Genomic DNA, 22,535 nt, shown 5'->3' with positions numbered 1-22,535 from the left:
AAATAACATAGTTATGTATAATATATTACATTTCTGACTGTATATCCCTCTAATTATTACACACTGTAGCTTTAAGAAAAAATTACTAATTTAGATTTTTTTCCAGTGTATATGGTAGTTTAACTACCACATATGTCTGAAGGTTGAACGGTACATTGTTTAATTGTCTGATCAAGTGCTCTGAACATGTTTTTCTATTTAAAGGTGCAAAAAAGATGCCATGCAGTGGGCACGATTCTTTTTTTTTTTTTTTTTTCCAGAACAAATGCGTCAATATTTAAAGGGGTCATAGAATGCAAAACCAAGTTTACATTGTCATAGATGAATAACGATAATTCAGTGGGTGAAATGCGTACAGAGAAGTTCAAACCCCATCGACACCTCCTTTTTCTGCAAATCTCACAATTCTAAACTTCCACAATAAAACTGCGGAATCCAAATTAAGCCCTGAGTTGACATAAATTCAGGGATGGTTTGAATGCCCTGTGTGTTTCGACTACGTGCTGCACTGCAGTCGACCAAAATCCCTGACGATTTTGAAATTCCCCTCGGACAATTTTTTAAGGTATAAAAAGTAGGACATGTCCGGGAAAAGGAGGACGTCTTGTCACCCTACGATATCAACAATTTCAATGTTTCAGTGAGTGAGTGCTTGTTGCTATGATGTGTCTTTGCTCGTTCGCTCATTTTAAACCAACCAATCAGCGCACAGCTCATCTAAATAATCATGAGCATAGCATAAAAGGAAGACAACCTGTCGTCTCATTCTGGGGCTTTTAACCAGGCTTGCATTAAGGCTCATAGAACAGCAAATATGCCATTTTCAGCCCAACCAATGTTATACACCCTATTCAGAGACCTTAAGGACCAGCACCAAATACCCTATAGAATCATTCTATGACTCCTTTAAAGGCTGTATTTTGCTAGTTTTATTGGTATTTAACACTTTTTAGCTTTGGCACACAGGGTGCCAATAGCTTTTGTTAAATACATTCAGTTTTTTAAAACCAAATTTTTATATAGACAGTAGTTGTTTAAAAATATTCTAGAAGATTTTTAAACCACAGTGTCACAGACTTGGTTTTCCATTTGTTGTCCTCTGCTGCCCTCTTGTGTCCTCTTTCCCTAGCTCTGTTTTCTGCTCTGCCCTCACCTGTTTTCAATCCCCTCGTTAGCCCTCTCTTTGTCTCTGTCCCCTTTAAAAGCCTCCCTCTTCAGTTCCTGCTTGCTGGATCCTCGTCAAACGTCTGTCTGCTTTCCTCGTCTCTCCCTGGCTCCTAGAGTTTGGTTTTCCCCTGATGTCTCCCTGGTTCTAGTTCGTTTGTAATTTCTGTTGGATTTTTGATTCCTGCCTCAGCTCCTGTGAACCTTATTAAACCCACCTAAATTGACCTCTGCCAACTTGCCTCTGCATTTGGGTCCTCAAACCAACACCAAATCCTGACACACAGAGTGTCTTCAATCAGTGGCTTCTCCAGATTTGGTGCAAGACAGACCAGTGCAGAAGATCCTTCCAGCCAAAAGCTATTAACACCCAACTTATGAGTTACTGCAACATTTAATTTCCCTTTGGGATTAATAAAGCATTTTTAAATTGAATTGAATTAGAAATCTTCCTTTTGGACAGTAGGTACCTTGTGTATCCACGCTGCAGATCTTGGCCTTCAGCTCAGGTATCTTTCCGATGAGCCTGTCAGGTGATTGATATGTTAGAGTCCTCTGAGGATTTCCTGTGATATTATTCAGCTCTCCCCTCAGTCTGTGCGGTCCCACCCCAATCAGGAAGATCTCTCTATCTCGTGCATATTTTGCGGCCTCGACCACCTCGTCGGCAGCAGGAGTGGCGGCGAGCAGCACCACAACATGCGGGAGGTCATCTGAGACATCTGCAAAGACAGGCTCGCTCACAAAGCCATGCCGGGTCACATGCCGCAGCGCCTGGCCAGTCAAGGCCAAGCCTCCGGGCGGTTGCAGTGAATCCAGAGCCTCGAGGAGACTCCTGGTGTTTCCTTTAAATTTCCCAACCTGAGCTTCAACTCTGGTCTCCCCGCCGAACACAGCCAGGCCCACTTTACTGGGGCTGTCAGAGCCAATGACAGTCTGCAGGAAGCGCTTTAAGAAGGATTTGATACGAAGGAAGCCTTCTAACGTCAGAGCGGTAGAGCCTTCCAGTAGGAAAAGCACATCAATGGAGCAGTCCAAGGATAAAGCAGGAGCTGAGGAAAGATTGGAGGTTAATTGATCTTAGTCTTTACACAGTCATAAAAAGAAACAGAAGCAGGGATTGTACCGACCACAGTGCGGGTCTGACCCATATCCAGGTGGGCACACACAGTGGTAGAGCTCCAGACCTTCTGACACACATGATCCACCGTTCATACACGGCTGAGAGTCACAGGGATCTGGGAACGATGAGGAGAGCAACCAGAGAAGAGAGATGTCAGCATCATGTTAGAGCGTAGAATGAGGCAAAGGAAGGGAACAACTTCACCTGAACAAATGGTCCGATGGCACACAGTCTGGTGTCTCCTGTAAACTCGACTATACCTGCAAAGCACATGATGGTGGTTCACTGACTTTTATCTGCTAACAATGCAGCAGCTCAGTTATAAAAGAAAATGAAATAATATATTTTCAATAAAAGTATACTGAAATGTGCTATAAAAGCAATTATATATAAAGCATGTCTCTGGAAAGGTGCAGGTACATAATTTCACATTATGTATGTATGTATGGATGTATGTATGTATGTATGTATGTATGTATGTATGGATGGATGGATGGATGGATGGATGGATGGATGGATGGATGGATGGATGGATGGATTCTAGATTCTTTCTTTACCCTTCATGTTGCCTCCAGAGCAAAATGACCTAAAAGTGTATTTAAAAGCTGGATTTACACTTAAACTAAACATATTTAATGTCAGCTTGTTTTTAAGGCAGTGGTTAACCTTGAATCAGATTTTAAAAGGCTGAATAAAAAATTCAAGATCAATTTTCAGTTTATAATTGAAAAAAATCCCTGAAAACCTTTTTCTTCCAAATCACAGTTTTGCTTCTTTTTTGTGTCGATCTCTACTAATATGGAAGTAAATCTGTGTTGGTGCGATTTGAATTAAAAATGCCACTGAAATTTAACTGTTGTATGTTTGTACTTACTATTTCAGTGTTAAAATATATTCAGAACATCGGCTCCGTGATGCTGGGTTTCCTTCAGTCTGAGCGCCACAAGCATCACATCACGTGACTAAGAAAACGTAACGGGATTGGCCGTGGCGTTGGACACACCACAATCCATTGCTAATGTCTGTGACCTGAAGTAACCCTTCCCTTTTTACACTGAATTTAGACGCCAAATTTAAGACAGTGAAATAGAGCCAGTTGAATCTCAGAAGACTGAAAATATTGAGTTTGAATTTTGAAAGTTTGATTTTTTTTTTTTATATTTTATATAATAGTAATGTGAATTTTTAGCTTGAAGATTTCAACTGTGTAGAAATAATGACAATTTTTTTAGGTCAAAAATGTGTTCTGAATATATTTTAACACTGAAACAGTAAGTACAAACATACAACATTTAAATTTCAGCTGCATTTTTAATTCAAAGCCCAGCAACACAGATTTACTTCCATATACTAAGAGGAAATCTAATAGTGTAGGTTTTGTGTAGAGTTCAGTGGAAAAAGCCTCCATGAACATGTACCTGTAGTAAGGGCAGAGCGACGTATATGGGGAATATCCCCTGGAACCTTTCCAGCACATAAAATTCCCCTGTAGTTCTTTGACTGTCTCCAGAGTCTTTCTCTCACAGGGGAAGGTTTCCACCTGACAACCTAGAGGACAAGAAAAGATCAAATATAAACCACATGAGATCAGTAAGTTAAAGTTAGACAATATCAAGATAGTCGCCTTCTATCTAACACATGGAAAGAGTTGTGTGAAAATGGAAACAAACAGCAGTTTTCCTGAGGAAGGACTCTCACCTGCAGGTGTGGCGTTGCAGAAAGAGAACATGCTCAGTGTGCTGTACAGGCCGTTAACAGCATCAAAGAAATGCTCTGCAAAGAAGACGTGACTTTCTTGTGGCTCACTGGCAAGGGCATGCAGTTCTTCCCATCTGCAAAACGGATTTAGGTCAGCATGTTTAAAATATGTATCCCTGCATGCTATAATTCATAAACGTCATCTTTACTTGGGGTACCGCAGGCCGACAGCAAACAGGACCACGCCCTTCTCTTTAAGCTGCGCAGCCGCCTGGACCACGCTGCCCTGAGACCTCCCATCAGACAAGAGGATGGCCACACGGGGGACGCTGGAGGAGTTGCGGCCACCTGGAAAACCTTTCCTCAGGATGTATTTTAGAGCCAAGCCTGTCTGGGTGCTGCCTCCTCTGAGAGAAAAACGGTTTTAGCAGAATCAGAAGAAACCAATCACAGAATGACGCACAATGTTTCTATACCCCCAACTACTCCTGACTATAAGGCTTAGTTAGACTTATTCTTGACTATAAGACTTAACATAGTGAGCGCTCTTGACCTTTTTTAACTCTTGGTTTACATTTACGAACCTGTATGAAATCTTCTTTATGTGTTTCTTCAGCTCCTGTTTGGTGGAGTACGAGTCCAGAGTAAACTCAAACCTGGGAACGGTTCCAAACTGAATCAAACCCACTCGCACCTGCATAGAACCAGAGAGAAAGTGCAATCGCAATCTTGCAAGTATTTCAAAATGTATGTTTCTACAAAATGGTTGATTAGATGCATTTAAGCATGACACTGGTCCTGGTACTATTCACCCGACTAAACTAAATTGTGTGTTGATAGACAGGATATAGAAATATAGGGTGGATGGAAATCAAACCTTATCCGGAGCAACATCTAGGCCATCGCACAGCTTGACTGCGTAATGTTTGGACCTCTCGAAGGTTCCCTTCCCGATACTGTAGGATCCATCCATGAGAAAGAGGATGTCCATGACTGATGAGCACTGCATCACTTCCCATGAATACAAAACACACAAAATTGGTTGTCCTATAGGCAGTGATGTTGTTCCAGACATTGTTTCTCTCTGCATTCCTGCATGGAAACATCGTTCTCAGACGTTTCTGTTAGTTTCATGGTCCAGTAAGCAGGGGCGCTGCTGACAATGAGGAGAGCTTTTTACATCGAGGATATTATGCAATTTTTTCTCTAATTAAGGCTTACAAGGAAACAAAGTCCCCTTCTGATGTGTTTGCCACACTGTACTATAGAAATTTAATAAAACTGCACATCTCATCAAGTCTTTCAAATCCTGTAAAATTACTAAAAATAATCTTACTCAGGATCAAAATGTCACACTAATCCACTATCAACAATAGTGAATTTTATGAAATTCTACAAAATTTTAAAAGTAGTTTAAAAATATATAAAAAAAAAAAAAAAAAAAGATTTTTCATTGAATAATAGCAGCTGATTTCAGAAGAAGCAGTTGTGTGAGTTTGGTCCCAGCAATGAAACATTTGACCATGGGAGTTTTCCTGAGGATGCGGTATTGTCCATGTCCCTTCTGGTCCCCTGAAGGGTGTGCTTCAGGAGTATGGAGTCAGGGGTCTTTAACTAGGGGCCATTTTGTCTGTGTACAAGCAGAGCAGAAGTGTACACTGGAAAAAAAATCTAAATCTAGATAAGTAATTTTTTCCTAAAATAAGTGAATTTGTTCTGAATTTGAGGAGGTAAAAGAAGCATTTTGCCAACAGAACAAGACAATTCACATTTAAAATAACAAAACGCACTTGCATTGTTTTATTTCAAGTGCATATTATCTAATTATCTTTTTTAAGAGTAAAAATACTCATTCCATTGGCAAATCAACTCATTTACCTACTCATATTAAGGGTAAATACACTTAATTTAAGACATTTTTACTTATTTCTCTATCGTTTTTTCCAGTGTAGTTTGCATTATAGGTACAAAGTCAGACCTGTTCCCAGTGCCTGCTGAACTTTTGCAACCTGCCAAGTAATTGGTCCTGTCCATGACTTAATTACTAAAATCTGGGCAATGACTTAGACCAGGCATCCCCAAACTCGGTCCTCAAGGCCCCCTGTCCTGCAGGTTTTAGAGGTTTCCTTGCTCCAGCACAGCTGATTTTAATTGAAAGCTGATTAACAGGCTTTTGGTCTACTGCAATCATTATAACCAGCTGCGCTGAAGCAGAGAAACCTCTAAAACCTGCAGGACAGGGGGCCTTGAGGACCGAGTTTGGGGATGCCTGACTTAGACAACAAGTTGCTGGATAGAAGCGGCTACAATTAGCTTCAGTTAGTCATCTGAAGAGCGGCTGGAGGGTAGAGTCATTGCTCTTCCACATTAAGGGGCCTCGACTGAAATACTCAGTGATCCAGGTCAGGCATCTATTTTAACTCCCCCCTCTAGACGTCTCTCTTTTGAAGGTATTATAGGGAAATCATCCTGGGTAGAAGCCCTCTGTACAAGATTGAAATGGTAGATAACAAATATGAGAACATTTGTCTTTTTTATTTCACAGCTTTCCTTACTCACTTTGTGCAGCTGAGTTGATTTTTGCTATGTTCTCATGGTTGGTTTGGATCTCCTGCACAGAGGCAGCATGTTGGACTGAGGGGAACAAAGGATATGAAGATTAGGGTGCATTCACATTTATATTCATACAGTTAACAAGGCAATCAGGCTCTTTACAGCTTTGTGGCTGAATCTCAGATGTGTATTTCATTCATACCTCATTTACCAAAATGTTGACCTTGCCCTCTCTCTATAATCAAAAACGGTTGTGACTTCAAGTTATTTCATCACATATACTTCAGATTTTCATGTGTTGTTTCCTGTGAGGATCCTGAGCAATTTACAGACATACGTGTTCTCCTCCTCTTCTAATGTCCGATATGTAATGCTAAAAGGTCTGCATACTTATATGTTATATATTAGTTTAGAATCAGCAAAAATGTTTTGATAAGTATTCCCTCTCTCATAATCAGTTGCTTGAAAAGGTAAATATATTTTCTTATAATTAAAATGTTAATATATGAAGAGTAAATAATTTCTGATATAATTTTATGTGCGGTTTGACTCATGAAAGGCAGAAAAGAAAAGAAAATGTCTTTACATAAACTGTAACTATCATTTTATTGTTTGTAATGGTAAATATATATATTTAGATATCTTTTAATGTTTTTAGAAAGTCAACTATCTCTTCTGGGAGTTGATAAGGACCATTGTTTGGTTTTATCAACTGAAAGGACATTCTTTTATTTATACATATGTAAGGAGGTGGGGTGGATGTGGGGTATGTGATTTACTGAGAACATGCTTAGTTTCCTTAAGGCAAGTATGGAGCACAGAAAGTTCTGAATGTGTATTTTCACACAAGATTCCGCATGTTTTTCTCCTCAATTACATCACTTTTGCTTGTAATGCTTGAGGCTATCTGTCTCTTTTCAGTGACCTGTAACACTAAAAATGTTGGGGAAAAAAAGGAAAACCAGAAGGTCAGTGGTTTAACATCATCTAAGGGGTAAAGGCAGAGGATAAATCACTGCTTTACATTTTATTTAGATAGACAGTAATAAATGCAACTTGTTCTTTCTCACTTCCTGATATTAAATCAGACTAAACGTTTCCTTTTATAGGTTAGCCAGGATTAATATAGTTATTTCCTGTTTTATATTTTTTCATTTCAAGCCTTTTTTAATTTTTAAGTTTACAGAAATGTCCCTGTTATTTTGATTAAACTGTAGGATTTGTTGGGTCAAATGTTTTGTGAAACCCTCTCATAAAAGCCTTTTCTCGTGCCATATCTGTGTAATAAGTAACTTAACATTCTTCGCTCCTCATCCAGTCTGTCTAGAGATACGCACTAGTACCTTCAGCAGCGAAACGCTGACATCACATAAAGCTGACCAGCCTATACTTCCCAGTTGGGAGGGCTATGCAGTTTACCTGTTTTTCCTTTAAACGTCATAACGCTCACCACAGCCAAACGCTTTAAACAAAATTTCCTCAGAACACACCGAACGTCTCCAAACATTGAGGTCTTAGATCTTTAAAAAAAATTTGTAAATTGATATGGACGGCTTCTTTCTTACAGAGTTGCTGTATTAATATTGAATAACCAAGTGTTTGCAAATCTTGCTGTCATGCCCAGAAGGTAGTTCACCTTTTTGATTAAGGTGTGTTAAAAGAGAAGAGCATTCAACAGATGGATTGAAAACAGTTAGTTCTCCAGTTATTAAAAAAAAGGATTAATCACGGTCCAAAAGGCCTGCAGCTGTAATTGAGCTTTACACCTAAACCCTTCATGGTTTTTGGTCTGTTACATAAAATCCAATAAACTACATTGAATCATTTAGTAAGAAAGTAGAATCACTAAACTTTAAAAGGCACTTTGTTTTAACACAGCTCTAATGGCTTCTGTTGTAAAAAATAAAGCTAAAAATATAATTCTGGTACATCTTACGAGATCTGCTGTGCAGAAAAACACAGATTCTGAGACATAAAGGTGAAAAACTATGATTAGGCAGACATCAAACATGCCTCAAAAACAGGACGCCTTAATAACAGACCCAGAGTGAATAAGCCCTGACAATAAACAAAGATGAAGAACCAACAGGAAAAGTTACAGACTGATGCAAAATATTAAGAATTTCATGATCTTGGCACTGATGTCTGGTCTAATTACTAATTTCACTCACCTGCTTATCTCCACTCAGTTCTCATTACCGCTCATCTGATCCACCTGCTTCAGTCTCTATTTAATCAGCCTTCAAACCAGTTTCTCATTTCCCGATTATTCAAGCCTGTGGTGAGAGTTCTCTAGCATACCTGTGTTTCCAGTAGCCTGATCCTGACCTGTTCTGCCTCTCAACCTCTGAGACTGCCTGTTTCTGTTCTGATCTGTTTGCCTGACCTGTCTGAGTCCTGCGGATCTCTTCCTATTTGTGTACAGAACGTGGAACTGTTTCCTGACTCCGTTCTGGATTCTCCCTTCGGCACCACTTCGGACCTCTGATTTCCTGGCTCTGACTACAGAGCACGTCCTCAACACCAGCTTTGGCTTCCATCTCTGGATTATCCTGCCTTCCATCGTCTGCTCAGTTCTGATCTCCTGCCTGTCCTCCGATCATTAATACATCAGTTTCTGGGACTCTCTTCATGCCACCCACTAAGTTGTGTTGGCAGCTGACCGGCTGGAACCAACCTCATCCTCTGGGCTCATACTGAACTATAAGACCAGGTTAGTGACACACACGCCTCAAATACTGGATCCTACTATTCAGAGCTTGACAGGGAATCAAGCTGAATCCTTGTATTACTAAAAGACAAACATACCAACAGCAGTAAAAACATTAATGTCAAAATAAAATTTGTATACAGACTTCACCCCTTAAAACATGCATTACCTTTTAATAAAAAAAAAATGCCATAAAACTTCAGTTCAAGGGAATAAAAGAGACACTGATCATTAGAGGGAAGTACCACCTGCAACAGCTTGCTCCAACCTCTTCACAACACTGACCTCTTTTATAAGGCCCTGCTTCCAACATCATTCCTAAGTGAAAGTTTGGGGGCCAGAGTGGGCAACGTTTTTATTGTCAGTGAGGCCACAGAGCTCAGAACAAAAAGCCTGTCTGTTCATGGTAGGGCCGCTCCTATCTTTAATGTCTGTGAAAATAATTGCAGTGCAGAAAACAGGACAGATTAAGTCTCTCTGGCATAAATTCTACCTAAATGTAAGAACTGTTATGTTAAACAATGACCCTAAAATAATCTAGCCGAGGGGGGATAATTGGCCTTACATCCATGTTGACAGCAGAATGAAAGAGAGAGGCCTCCTTAGAAGGTGAAACAGGTTTTGCACAGTTCAAAGTCTTAAAATGACCCATCATAAATATTACACATGGTGCTAAAGCTGTCATTTTTAGAAAAAGGTTTAAAGATTATATTTCCCAGCTAGTCCCTCCTTTTCCCCTCTGGCAAATACCAATACTCTTCAGTAAAAAAAGCTGCTTTGAATAGGTAAATTGCTGCTTCGCCTGAAAAACAAAAAGGTATCTCCTCTAGCTTCTTTGCACATCTAAATATTTGCACAGTTCTCTCTTCTTTTAAAAGAAGCTCCAGTTGAGCTGAATTTAAAAATTTAAACCCAGTCTCCGTTTCTCAATCTTGTTCATCCAAGTGGATCTTCTTGTATAACCTACCACAGGCTTAAAACATCCCCCTGCTTCATCCCTGGTCGTTATAATGTGATGTTCTCCAACAAACCAAGAAAGACTTCACAGAATATCGGACAAAAAACAGAATGAAACATTCATCAACCAACCTGGAAGGAGCAGCAAAGTGAAGAGAAGGGTAGTGCATGTATCAGCGTACATGTTGGAACACCTGCAATCATAAATGAGCATATGCTAAGCAGAGCACAACTGTTTAAGACTTTAGTCCATTGTAAACGTCTGGGTCTATAAGCATGAACAGATGTATAAGAAAAGCAAATATTCATTATTGTCCCTCAAAAATGAAGATTCACGCAATCTGTGGATTCATAAATGTTCACAATATATGAAAAGTAAATGTTGGCTGCGGGAAACTAAGTTAATTTGTTTTGTAAGATGATAGATGCTTAATGCTAAATTAAAAATCAGAATTAAATGCAAAATGTTTACATATTTTTTTTTACAATTTTGATATAATTATTGCTCTAAGTGGGTTGCTCCGTTATATAAAAGGATGTTTTACAGGCTCTATATTCCAGCTGACGATTAATTGATTACTAAACTAATTGATTATTATTTCAATATAGATTAATCATGATTGTTTCAGCCCTGATGAACACACAAACATTTTCACACTTAAGTATTGATTGAGTTCTGAAATTAAATGCATTGTAAAAAAAAATGTATATGAAAAAGGGACTTACTCTTTTGTTTGAGCAAAATATACCATCTTGACCAACATGAGAGAATTGTTTTTAGTTTATTGCAATAATTTAACTCATAGAAGAGTGTAGATATTGGTTGGCTGTGCCTCCGAAGGTGAAATGCTTTTGTTTGTATTTTAGACAGATGAGAGACATATCTTGATAATTATAGTGAATATTGTGTTTAAGATATGACTTGCATTTAATGAAGAAATCTTTAAATTAGCAGAGTCAGAGTCAAGGCATTTCTCGTTCTTTTTGTTTTTATCATCATTGTATCATGTTTTCACCATAGAACCCAGAGAGTGAAACTGCAAAATAGTTCTTCCACTTTAACTGTAAAATTGTATTGAAATGGTTTGTTTATGATCTATGCCTGAGGTTTTTGTAATGAAACCTTACTTTACAATTACTCCATGACTATACCCCTTTACTCTCTTAGCCAAATCTAAACAGTATTAAATAAAATTTATCAAACATACTGGCATATAAATCCTTTTGGCAAAAGAATACTTCACACAATGTGATTTATTGCGCAACCTTATTGTTGCACTATTAATCTGCATTCTGAAGGCAATTGGTGGCACAGAATTGTATTTAGGTGTATCCGAGTAACAGGAACTGCGTCACCACAGTGTTTTGACTTGACATTTTATGCCAACACATTCTCTGCATTCAATCTGACTGAACCCCAGTTTGGAATAAAAGCAAGAATTATGGACTTAATGTGCAAAGTCATTAGAGACCTACCTTAAAAGACTGTATTTAAAGCAAAAGGTGGTTCTATAAAGTAGTACACCATGCTTTCAGTTTAACATTGAAGTTTTCTGCCTTCTACTGCCTCTTGTTGGAGTTTCACATACAGTAATATATGCAATTCCAAAGAAATTCATTAAAATGTTTGAAAAATGTGTGTTTTGTAAAATTTGAGACCTAACATTACCTTTATTTTAGGAGAATATCCCAAATGTTTGTTCAGAGAGAGGGTAGAATGATCCAGATGAATGATTGGGAAGCAGTGGCGAACTTCTGAGACAGGTGTGCGTGTGTGTGTTCCTCTTCTTTCTATGCACGCATCCCTATCTATAACCAACTACAAGCATGCATGACCCAAACTGCACCCCAAGTAACGATAATAATGAAATCTCTTGTCATCAGGAAGTCGCAGCAGTGTTCTATGGGGCATCAGTGGCCCTTGATGATGCTTATCATCTCAGGCCTTCTCAGCCATTCGTTGCCAAGACAGCTCTGCAGATCTCTATCAGAGAAACCGAGACTCCTCTCAAAGCGAGGTTCCGTCCTGCACACAATTCCTTCTCTGTCTCAGAAATACATACACAAGGCCCCCCTGGCACTCCTGTCCTCTTTGTCTACCTCAGGCGCACTGCTAAGCTGCAAGTAGGATATTATCACCCAAACTTATCAGCAGCCAGAGTTAATCAGACCTTATCTGCAGCCCTTCAACCTCTAATGTGTCACCAAGAATGAGCACAAAAATATGAAGTATATGAAGATGCTAATAAGCTGTAGTCAGGTAGTGCATTTGGTTTAGTATTTTAAGATTCAACATTTTATATAATATAATCCATAAAAATAAGTTTATACTATTCATCAATATGTTCTAGATTAACAGCAATAACAAGTCCAACAGATTTATGCAAATTTGTTAAAATTATCCAAAGCCTTTGGGTAGAAAAGTTGCAGAAACAGAATATAAACCACATGTTTTAATAAACAAATCACATGCTACTCTTACTGTAAACACTGTAAATTATATATGAAATATATTTTATATACCATGTTTCACAGGGGTTTCTAAAGTCTCAGAGCAACGTCCTACATCACAAAGTTTTAAAAAACCAATATGTATTTTTGCTGGTTATTAGTAAAGCAAGTTGGTTTCATTGATCAATTTACTGCAGGGAACAAATACCACACTTGTCAGATTATCTTGGTAAAAAGGAAACAGAAAGCTATGTATTATGACCCTTCCATGTCAAGATTATGCACTGATTTTTGGTGGTATCTCGCTTAAAATCACAAGAAAATGCATGGAAATCTGAGGATGTAACAGAGGGTAAAACTTGTAAAACAGGGCTGTAAGAGGTGATGCCTGTTTCAAAAACAGCTCTCATGTCGGAAAATGCCTCCACGCTGTACACTGTAATTAGAAAAAAGTGCTACTTATTGAGCCAACTTCTTAGAAAATCCACACAACTAACCTGTATTTGTGGCACTTTGAGAAACATCCTAACAGTTCCAGTCATTTTAGGATGACTCCATGAAAATAACCACGTTTAAAACAACAGAGGCAAGCATGGAAATTCTTTTGTTTAGCACATCTGTCTGATTAAAAGGCACTGTTCTACTTCATGATATAATAACGTAGACCGGTGCATCGGAATGTGTTCCAGATGCATATAAGAAACCACACACTGAGAAGCGATCAGAGAAAACACTTAAATGGTTGAAAAATGGCTTGATTTCTTTAATATAAAACTAAACATTGAATTTAGTTTCATGTATAATAATTATCCTTACACATTGTGCTAGCCTTTGAAATTAGATCATGACCTCATAGGCTAGGATGACAAATAAAAAAAACACAAAAACTGGATATAGAAAATTAAACAGATCTGCATAATCTAGAATGTTAGAATAAAATTATCTGAAAAGCAACTAAAGTTTTTATTGCAAGGTGTTATATGTTCCCATTAAAGTTCCATCATATAACTGGTGGTTCTACTTGAGGAATATCTATGCTTCAAGCTTTTCTTGGATTGAATTTGCTTCTTGACATCAGACTATGACCAAAACAACCTTACCTGCCTGCTGTCAGTCCTATACAAGCTTTGCACTGGTGGCAACCCAGTCCTTTATGTCAAGAGTGTCCAAGTGCACTTCACACCTGTATTAAATAAATGTTTAATATTGGGCATCTGCAGAGTTTTACAAAAAAAAAAATTGGTAATTTAGTTAAATTGGAGAAAAAGGCATGCATCACACTATTTCAAGAGTTGGAGTTAGACACCCTTACCTTAATTATTTATTCATTTTTTAATCCTCTCCTCAGGTTCTAAATACAATCTGATTTGGAAGGTACTTTGTTACCGGCCAAAGCTTTCAGTTTGTTTTTGTACATTAAGTCCTACCTGTCTTAGTAAAACTACTGCAGTCATATAATAAACATGTTAAAGAAGAAGTACCACTTTTTTTTTTTTTTTTTGCTGTGGAACTTGAAAGAAAAAAAAAAGTTTATTGATGTGCAACGCATGACTATATTGGAAAAAGTAGTTGGTTTATTTTTAGTTACAACTTCAAAAAATGTATGTTTAAAACATGAGCTTAAAACTTCATAGCAGCATTTGTCTCACTTTGCAAAGCAGTTTTGGCCTAAAAAAAAAGTAATAAAACTGTCTTACATGTATTTATTTATTTATTCGATAAAAATTAATATTCAAAACATGTAACCTCTTTTAACATTTTACCAGGGTGCCTGTGTTGAGCTAAAATATTAATTTACTTGACATTGCACACAGCATTCAGCCCAAATAAAAACCAGCACCTGTTTAATTTCATCTACATAAGAAACATATTGTTACCATGGCAATGATAAATACCGACATTTCTTCTGTCTTTGATCACTATAAGCAGATAGTGGGAAACACATCGCCGCTACCAGCAGGCGAACAAAACAAGCGCACCCCGATTTACTCCCTCATAGACCCAAGTTTCTCCTTACCGTAACCAGCCTTTATGAGTATTGCTCCTGTTTCCGTGCTGCTCCGACCTGCTGAGGTTCGCTCCTTCAGAGGAGAGGCTAGGCGAGCCCACCTCCTGCTAATAACCACCTCTGGTCTACCTGTGGGATCCTCTCATCCTGCACTGGATAAAACCAGGGAAGGGGCGTTCCTAAGGAATGCTGGAAAACTCCACTGGGATTTGTTTGTTTTTCAAGTAGGTTTGTGTAAGAATAAATAAAAAGGAATCACTTGTTTATTTATTTAATAATACCATCTAGCAGAGAACAATTTTCTATCAGCAAATGTAATCTCATGTATGGAAGAGGATTAGGGCCACTGAAAAAAATTAACTGATTAAACTGATTTTTAAATATTTGTTTAATAAGGGAGGTGGGCATCAATATTCTGTTTTCTCCACAGAATATTGACTTTAATCTCAGAGTTTTTACTTTTTTTCACAGAATTCTGACCTTTAATCTCAGGATTCTTATTTTCTTCTCAGAATCTGAAGTTTTTTCACCGAATTCTGACTTTTTTTCTCAGAGAATTCTGACTTTAATTTCAGAATTCCTAATGTAGATGGGCACCATGAAGAAAGAGATGTGGGAGTACTCAGCTTCACTGACAAAGATGTGAGTTGTTTGGGAGGGCCAGTAACACATTGGTGGAAAATGATGGAATTAGGTGACTTTTTACATGCCAGAGGGGTCCCCAGTGGCACTATTTCATTAATGGAAGAGCAGAATGTGATTAAAACAAAAAAGCAAGTTTAGGTTCTAAAACAGACATGGCTACGGCTTGATAATATGTTTGTCAGCTGTCAGAATTCAGCCAGACTTCTGAGATTAAAGTCAGAATTCTGACTTTTTTCTTGTATTTTTTATTTCCAGTGGCTCTAATCCTCTTCCATACATGAGAAAATAGATCTGTAAAATCAATCACTGCTGCAGCAGGACTTCAAATGATATAAGGTTATAAAGAAAACAGCCTATCCCTGCTTTGGGTTTGATGACATCACATGCAGAGAGGTGAGTATTGCGTCCAGCAGTTGTACTCAAAGAGTAGCACCAGTTTCACATATTTCTACTTCCCATCCAATACATTAGTCAGTAAAAGAATATGTGGTAAAAAGAATGATAAGCTGATATATCTGATTGATTAAAAACAATGTAATAAGACACACAGTAGCAAATCTTTGGTATTCTTAAAAAAAAATATATATATATATCAACTTTCAAAAAAAATCCTTATAAACTTTTCCCCCCCAGATCAAATATGCTCAACACCAAAATCTACTTATTAGAACAAGGAAAATATGTCTTTTGTGTTTATGGTGTGTTAGTTTGAAAGCTCACATGATGGTAAACTTTTCATGATTTAAATTGATACTGATTTTTATCAAACTTGAACTGCCTGTCTGGAGCTTTTTTCTTTAAACCAAGCTAAATATTTTACTTCAGTAAGAGCAGCAATATTAGATTTTTTTTTCAATGGATATATAATAAAATGAATGAAAAGGAACAAAAATTAGGCTATAAAGTGCCCCACCTGGTGGTTAAATTATGCAAAAAAAAAAAAAAACAGCTGAAAATCCATCCATCCATTTTCGTGTTGGTGCCTATCTCCACCTGTCTATGGGCGAACTCACCAGTCCATTACAGGGAAACAGTGACAAACAACCATTCATGCACACACTCACACCAAAGGAGAATTTAGAGAAGCAACAGTCCATGTTTTTGGACTGTGGGAGGAAGCTGGGGTACCCGGAGAGAACACACAGATGCAAACACCATACAGAAAGACCCTCTTCTTTCGAACCCTGAACCTTTTTGCTGCAAGGAAGCAGCACTACCCACTGCGGCACTGAGCATAAAGATAAAGTACCATTTTCCTTAAGTAAAAGTTGCAGCAGATCAACTAAAAATTTGTCAAGTAACTATATGTGAACAAAGTAGTTATCAACCATCTCCACACAAGAGGCACCATCCTCCAGCGATCAGGCGGCATTCATAAACATCAGGCAGGGAAACTAATTTTGAATAGATGTGAAAATTTTTAAGCGCTGGATGTTTCAACCTCATCTGACTCCAAACTGTCAAGATCATCCTCAGCACCTTTGTCTTGTACATCTTAAATTCTACCACCTGATTGCAAGCCTCATGCAGAGTTGAACCCCAAAATCAACCATCTCAGATGCTCCTATCATATGGCTCATTAATTGGAGTGGATGCTTGTTTTCATTTTGTCTTGAATCCAGCTAAAGATTTTGGGATCTTTTAACAAACTAACAAGGGGCTAACCGAATTGACCACTAAACCATGCTTTATTACAGCTTGGCTCAAAATTATCCTTTTTTTATATATACAGAAATCTATTTATTCCAATCTGTTGTCGATCATTTTGGACCTTTCCCTGAAATGTATGCAATACTGTGAACGGTCAAATATTTTCCTGTGGCCATGCAAATTAAAACTAAAGCAGGTTTTGATTTAAAAAAAAAAATGAAGAGAAAACCTCAAATTAAATTGGTGGGGAAAAACACTATTGTCTCAAAAAGAGAAATGCACTTTAACAGAAAATTTTAGAGCTGTAGATATAGCAAAACAAAAAAGAAAACATTTGAGCTGTATCTTAAATGAATTTCATGTGCAGAAAATTCTTGCTTGAAGGTTGTTTTTTTTTTTTTAATAATTGACAAATGAAAAGAATTAACTTTTTTTTTAATCCACAGAACCTTTAAGTTCAACTTCAACACATACATAAAACAATAAAGCTGGACATTCCCACCGCTGCAGACGAGGTTAACAGATGTCATAACTGGGGCTGAACTTGCCTTTGCTTTTCAATTTTACTATTACAAACCTATTTGGTGCATCTGAACTGTAAAAAATGAAAACAAAGTAGATCAAACGTAAAAAAACATATTGTGCACCCTCAAATTTAAAGACCAGTTAAAAGATAAAATATAAACAAACATGAACTGTTCTGTATAATCTTATTTCTTCTGTCCAACCAGCTGCTTGATGAGTGAAAGCTGCAGCTGCATCATATGCTCCAGACTGTCCATCTGTTAAATGCAAGCAGAGCACAGGATCCTTTTTAGTCGATTTAATTATAACAGCATAATATACAATCAAAATAAATACTATTACTACTAATGTTTTTTTTTTTTTTATAAATATATCTAACCTGCTTTCGGAGGCTCTGGCAGCAGCAGCCAGAGGCTTGATTATCTGCATTTTAGAAAGGTTGTAAATATTATAAACTAATGATTTTTTTTCACAGAAGATGCAACAGCAATTAAGTAAGACATCAAATTTAATTATCTTGATATGTACGTACCAGAACCGTTTAGATAATTTTGGTTTGGTTGCTCCATCTGGCCAACAATCTCCTTCACTGGATCTTCTGAAATGACAATTAAAAATCCCATTTATTACGGGTGAACACAACTAGACTAGGAAATAAAGGACTTGCTTTAAGACACTGCTTAAAAAAATTAAAGGAACACTTTGAAAACACATCAGATCTCAATGGAGAAAAAAATCATGCTGTTTATTTATACTCATATGGACTGGGTGATGTGTTGGGAACAAAAGGATGCCACATCATTTGATGGAAATGAAAATGATCAACCCCAAAAATTACAGTGAAAAAGTCATTTTGCTGAAATTTCATTGCAGGGCCCTCAGGCCACCCTCCTGAAGTTAGTTTCTGATTGTTTGGTCAGAGACTTTCACACCAGTGGCCTGCTGGAGGTCATTTTGTAGGGCTCTGGCAGTGCTCCTCCTGCTCCTCCTTGCACAAAGAAGCAGATACCGTCCTGCTAATGCTCTTGAGATTGTGCTGGGAGACACAGCAAACCTTCTGGCAATGGCACGTATTGATGTGCCATCCTGGAGGAGTTGGACTGCCTGTGCAACCTCTGTTGGGTCCAGGTAGCGCCTCATGCCAACAGTAGTGACAGTGACCCTAGCCAAATGCAAAACTGGTGAAAAGGAGTCAGAAAAGATGAGGAGGGGAAAAAATGTTAGTGGCCTTCACCTGTAAAACCATTCCTGTTTGATGGTTGTCTCGTTGTTGCCCCTCTAGTTCACCTGTTGTTTATTTCATTAACACCAAAGCAGTTGGAACTGGTTAACAACCCCCTCTGCTACTTACCTGACCAAATCAATACCCCAGAAGTTTAATTAACCTGATGCTATACTCTGATTACTAAAAAAGGCAATGGGCCTTCAGAATCACAAGGAAAAGCTTACACTGGGGAATCCCTGACGACTCCCAAAATGAGAGAAACGCACAAGAAGTTACAAATAAAAACTTTGGCAGAGATTCAAAATTAATCAAAATAAACAATAATAATTATGCTTTAAATTACTATTAACTTCGGCAGATTGAGATTCAAGTGTTTTTTATTCTATCCAGAATGCATAGGAAACAAGGCAGCTATCTATTAAGGTGTTAAGGAAGAGGAAGAAAGTAGGGTTGAAACAATTAATCGGATTAATCGATTATTAAAATAATTGTCAACTAATTTGGTAATCGATTAATAGTTTACGGGATTATTGACTCTAAAACATGAATTTAGCTGACAGAGCAACCCACTTAGTGCAGTAACTGTATCAATGAATAAAAAAATAAAAATTTTAAATTTATAAAAGATGAAAAAAAAAAAACTTTTTGAATGTCAATATGCTCTATCAAACTCCACAAGTGGAAAGTACTACTAACCTGATTTAATTTCTAAAAGGTTTTTTAAATGATCGGATAAGGTTTGCTATCCCATTTTTAACCAATTGATCAAAAAAATTATTGATAGATTAATCGAGTTGGTAAATTATCGTTCATTGCAGCCCTAGAAGAAAGTGAAGAAAAAGCTCTGCTGTCCCTGCAGAAGGTGCGCCATGAGGAGCCTTCGTCACATCACTGGTCAATGAGGGTCAGGGTCAACGACCAGGCTCTTCATCTGGATTTTTTTGGGAGAGTCTCCACGTGTCATCCTTTTGCATGATATAACCCAATTGCTACTGTCACAGTCAATAGACTGTAATTTAACAATAAGCTGCACATTCAAATGCTGCTGCACACAGTCCTGCTGGTTCTTCTCTGCTGATATCAGGCAGTTTATGTTTCAGTCAGAGGACTGGACATCAAAACTAGGAATTAAATAAAAAAAAAAAAAATTTAAGATTTTGGGAGAATTAAAAGGTTATAAACTGTTCTGTTTGGTTCTCGGTGCCTAACCCTAATAATCACAAGGCGCTAAAAGCAGCAGATATCTGTGATACCGCTAGTGATGAGCTAAAAGATTTTCATCAGAGGGAAGCCCAACTAGGACCACTTTATTTGTGCCATAGTGAACCTCCACAGCTGTGAGCCTGTTCAACGTTATTCTATTTATTGTTATGAAAGGGACAGCATGTATTAATAAACAGCAGGGGCTGTAAATACAAATGGATTTAGCACAGGGCTAGTTTCCATCCATAGCGTCGTAGGATAGAGGCAACAGGTACAAGGAGAAACATGCGATAATGGTAATAATACAGAGCATAGATGAAACATACATATTCATTAGTATCCAAAAAAAGCAGGTTCTACAGACAAAGAATATTCAAATCAACATTTCTTTGACTGAAAACAGTTGTTTGCTATATAAATACTGCTGACACTGAGGACACTTGCCTGACCCACACCTCAGAAAAAAAATGTTTTTGTCTTGAATGTTAAAGGTAAAGTAGAGGATCTTCGTGAATTTTTTAAAAGACCGCCCTCTCCATTAAAAAAAAAAATATATATATATACACATGTAAAACCCTGTACTTGCTTCTGAGCGGGAACGCCTGTAAAACGAGTGTGAGAGTGCACAAGTCCATCGCTCTGTTTAAAAGTTGCTGTTTGCATCGCTCATACAAGCTTACTTTCCTAAAGAAGATTTCCATTTTTCCACTATGTCAGACTCTCCACCGGTAAGTGAAAATGGTGACGAGCACATAGGACGGCCTTATGTAAATATATCACACGAATGACTGACAATTAGGAGGACCACTTATTTGGATGATCCACCTGGAAAAGTAACACTCCACTATACCTTTAAGACTAATTCTAGCATCAATATGTTGCATAAATATAAAGTCATGTAATTCAACAGCTAGAAAAAATTTATTTTATAACAGTAATCTATTATAAGTTCAGCCCAGAATGTGTCAACAAGAAATAACTCTAAATCTTCAGAATCAGAATTTAATCAATTCTTAACACTGGAATAATGCTCATGTAGTTAGAGCATCATATGTTCCCCCACCCATCAAAACTTATTTTCATGCTTTGCTTTTAAGATTTTAAAAGGTTAAAAAGATGAAAATCACAAACATACATGCTTATGTTCTAATCTTACTTACCAAAGGCAGGTGATACAGAAGCAACCTTCTGCTGAGGTTGTGCTGTCAGCTCTGGAGGCTTGATGGACTCAGTAGTATCAACTGGAGCTGGATTGTTTTCTAGCTCACACTGGAGTTCAGGAACAGGCTTAGACTGGGGCCCATCAGGAACACACTGAGAGCTGCTGCCAGCGTTTTCAAGCTTCTGGCTAGTTTCTGGGTCGCACTTTTTGCAGGCTTGCAGTGCATCCAGGATCATAGCGGAGAGGTGCTGTCCACCTCTCTCAGCCGGCAGAGTTAGAGAGAGCACATTAGCAGAACCATCAAAGGACTCCACTGTGGCTATGACACCGTTCAGCAGCTCTGTTTGAAACATCTGCTGCACTTCCTTAGGCCACTCTGCAGGAAAGCCTTCCTTACCTTGGAAAGTAGGATGTTACGGTTATTAAAAACATTTTTTAGGATAAGCAAGTAAAGAGCACCTTGGGTAGGGTTAGTAAAACTCCAGAGGCAATGTCCCTTACCAGTGAGGGTGCAGCGAGTTACAGGAAAAGGGAGCTGCAACAGGCGGTCAGGGATGGGCAAGATACGGGAGCGTGGAACCTTCTCAATGTTCCCATAGTCTGCATAGATGACACCAATCTCATTCTCGTCTACCTCCAAGATCACAGCACGATACCAGATTTTATCCTCTAGAAGACACAAGAAGAAACATATTATAAGTTGCAAGTAAAACACAAAAGATCCTTCCTCCTGCCTTTTCCATGATCACTAATGACATCTCCCTATCACAACTCATATAGCAGACAGCCAGCTAAAGCAAAACCCAGTGCAGATTGAAACTAAAATGTTCAGAAAAAATACCCCTCTTAAAACAGCTCCATTGTGGAATGTACGCTGGACTAATTTCCTACTTGTATACTGTGTTTAGCACGGTTCCTACAGTAACTGCATGCACACAGTATGTAATTACATCAACTCAGAGACATAGTATTAGCAGCTTAGGTTTCCAAGAGCAACAACTGCAGGTGGGGTCTGAGATGGCTTAGAGCAATTGTAAATATGACCTGGTGTCCCCATCGCATCTCCTCCTTGACAATATGAATATAAAGTTTACATAATCTTCTTGCTTATCTGATGCGGTTTCCTTCGCCATCCAATTCTTAAAAAATAATGAATTTATGTTGTGCTATTATTATGCAAGCTGAAAGGAAATTCCTGCTCCAAACCCCAGCATTGCATCCTCATGAAATTCATTTTAAACGTTTGCAGTTGAGATTTTTTGTGCATTTTCAGTCACATTTCTCTTAAAGCTACAGTGTGTAACTTTTAGCGACATCCAGCGGTCAGACTGCAGCAACATGAACATCTCCCCCCCACCGCTTCTCTCCCCCCCCAACAGTACGGCGAGCGTTACGGGACAAAATGTCTTCCACGACGTCCGCATCACCTACCTTCTCAAGTGATGAGGTTTGTTTACATAG

At 38.1% G+C, this 22,535-nt stretch overlaps 2 protein-coding genes across 2 annotated transcripts in view; both read right to left on the bottom strand.

Annotated features, from left to right (window-relative positions):
* vwa2 (von Willebrand factor A domain containing 2) overlaps nt 1-14,800 on the bottom strand; it is a 20,002-nt gene extending 5,202 nt beyond the window's left edge. Inside the window, exons 1-11 of the mRNA XM_015390496.1 lie at nt 14,674-14,800; nt 10,338-10,399; nt 6,545-6,619; nt 4,863-4,996; nt 4,570-4,679; nt 4,195-4,392; nt 3,986-4,119; nt 3,706-3,835; nt 2,492-2,547; nt 2,295-2,402; nt 1,635-2,216 (exon numbers count right to left, since the gene is read on the bottom strand). Coding sequence (XP_015245982.1) covers nt 1,635-2,216; nt 2,295-2,402; nt 2,492-2,547; nt 3,706-3,835; nt 3,986-4,119; nt 4,195-4,392; nt 4,570-4,679; nt 4,863-4,996; nt 6,545-6,619; nt 10,338-10,389 — 1,579 coding nt within the window. The 5' untranslated portion in view covers nt 10,390-10,399; nt 14,674-14,800. The remainder of the gene's footprint in view (nt 1-1,634; nt 2,217-2,294; nt 2,403-2,491; nt 2,548-3,705; nt 3,836-3,985; nt 4,120-4,194; nt 4,393-4,569; nt 4,680-4,862; nt 4,997-6,544; nt 6,620-10,337; nt 10,400-14,673) is intronic.
* A 2,638-nt stretch (nt 14,801-17,438) lies between these two features.
* Nucleotides 17,439-22,535, bottom strand: part of tdrd1 (tudor domain containing 1) — a 23,025-nt gene continuing 17,928 nt past the window's right edge. The window contains exons 21-25 of the mRNA XM_015390500.1: nt 21,576-21,743; nt 21,073-21,471; nt 18,017-18,082; nt 17,864-17,907; nt 17,439-17,741 (exon numbers count right to left, since the gene is read on the bottom strand). Coding sequence (XP_015245986.1) covers nt 17,670-17,741; nt 17,864-17,907; nt 18,017-18,082; nt 21,073-21,471; nt 21,576-21,743 — 749 coding nt within the window. The 3' untranslated portion in view covers nt 17,439-17,669. The remainder of the gene's footprint in view (nt 17,742-17,863; nt 17,908-18,016; nt 18,083-21,072; nt 21,472-21,575; nt 21,744-22,535) is intronic.

The sequence above is a fragment of the Cyprinodon variegatus genome, unplaced genomic scaffold, assembly GCF_000732505.1.
Source record: "Cyprinodon variegatus isolate N-32 unplaced genomic scaffold, C_variegatus-1.0 Scaffold502, whole genome shotgun sequence".
NCBI classification, from domain to species: Eukaryota; Metazoa; Chordata; class Actinopteri; order Cyprinodontiformes; family Cyprinodontidae; genus Cyprinodon; species Cyprinodon variegatus.
This window is presented reverse-complemented; position numbering and strand designations above follow the sequence as displayed.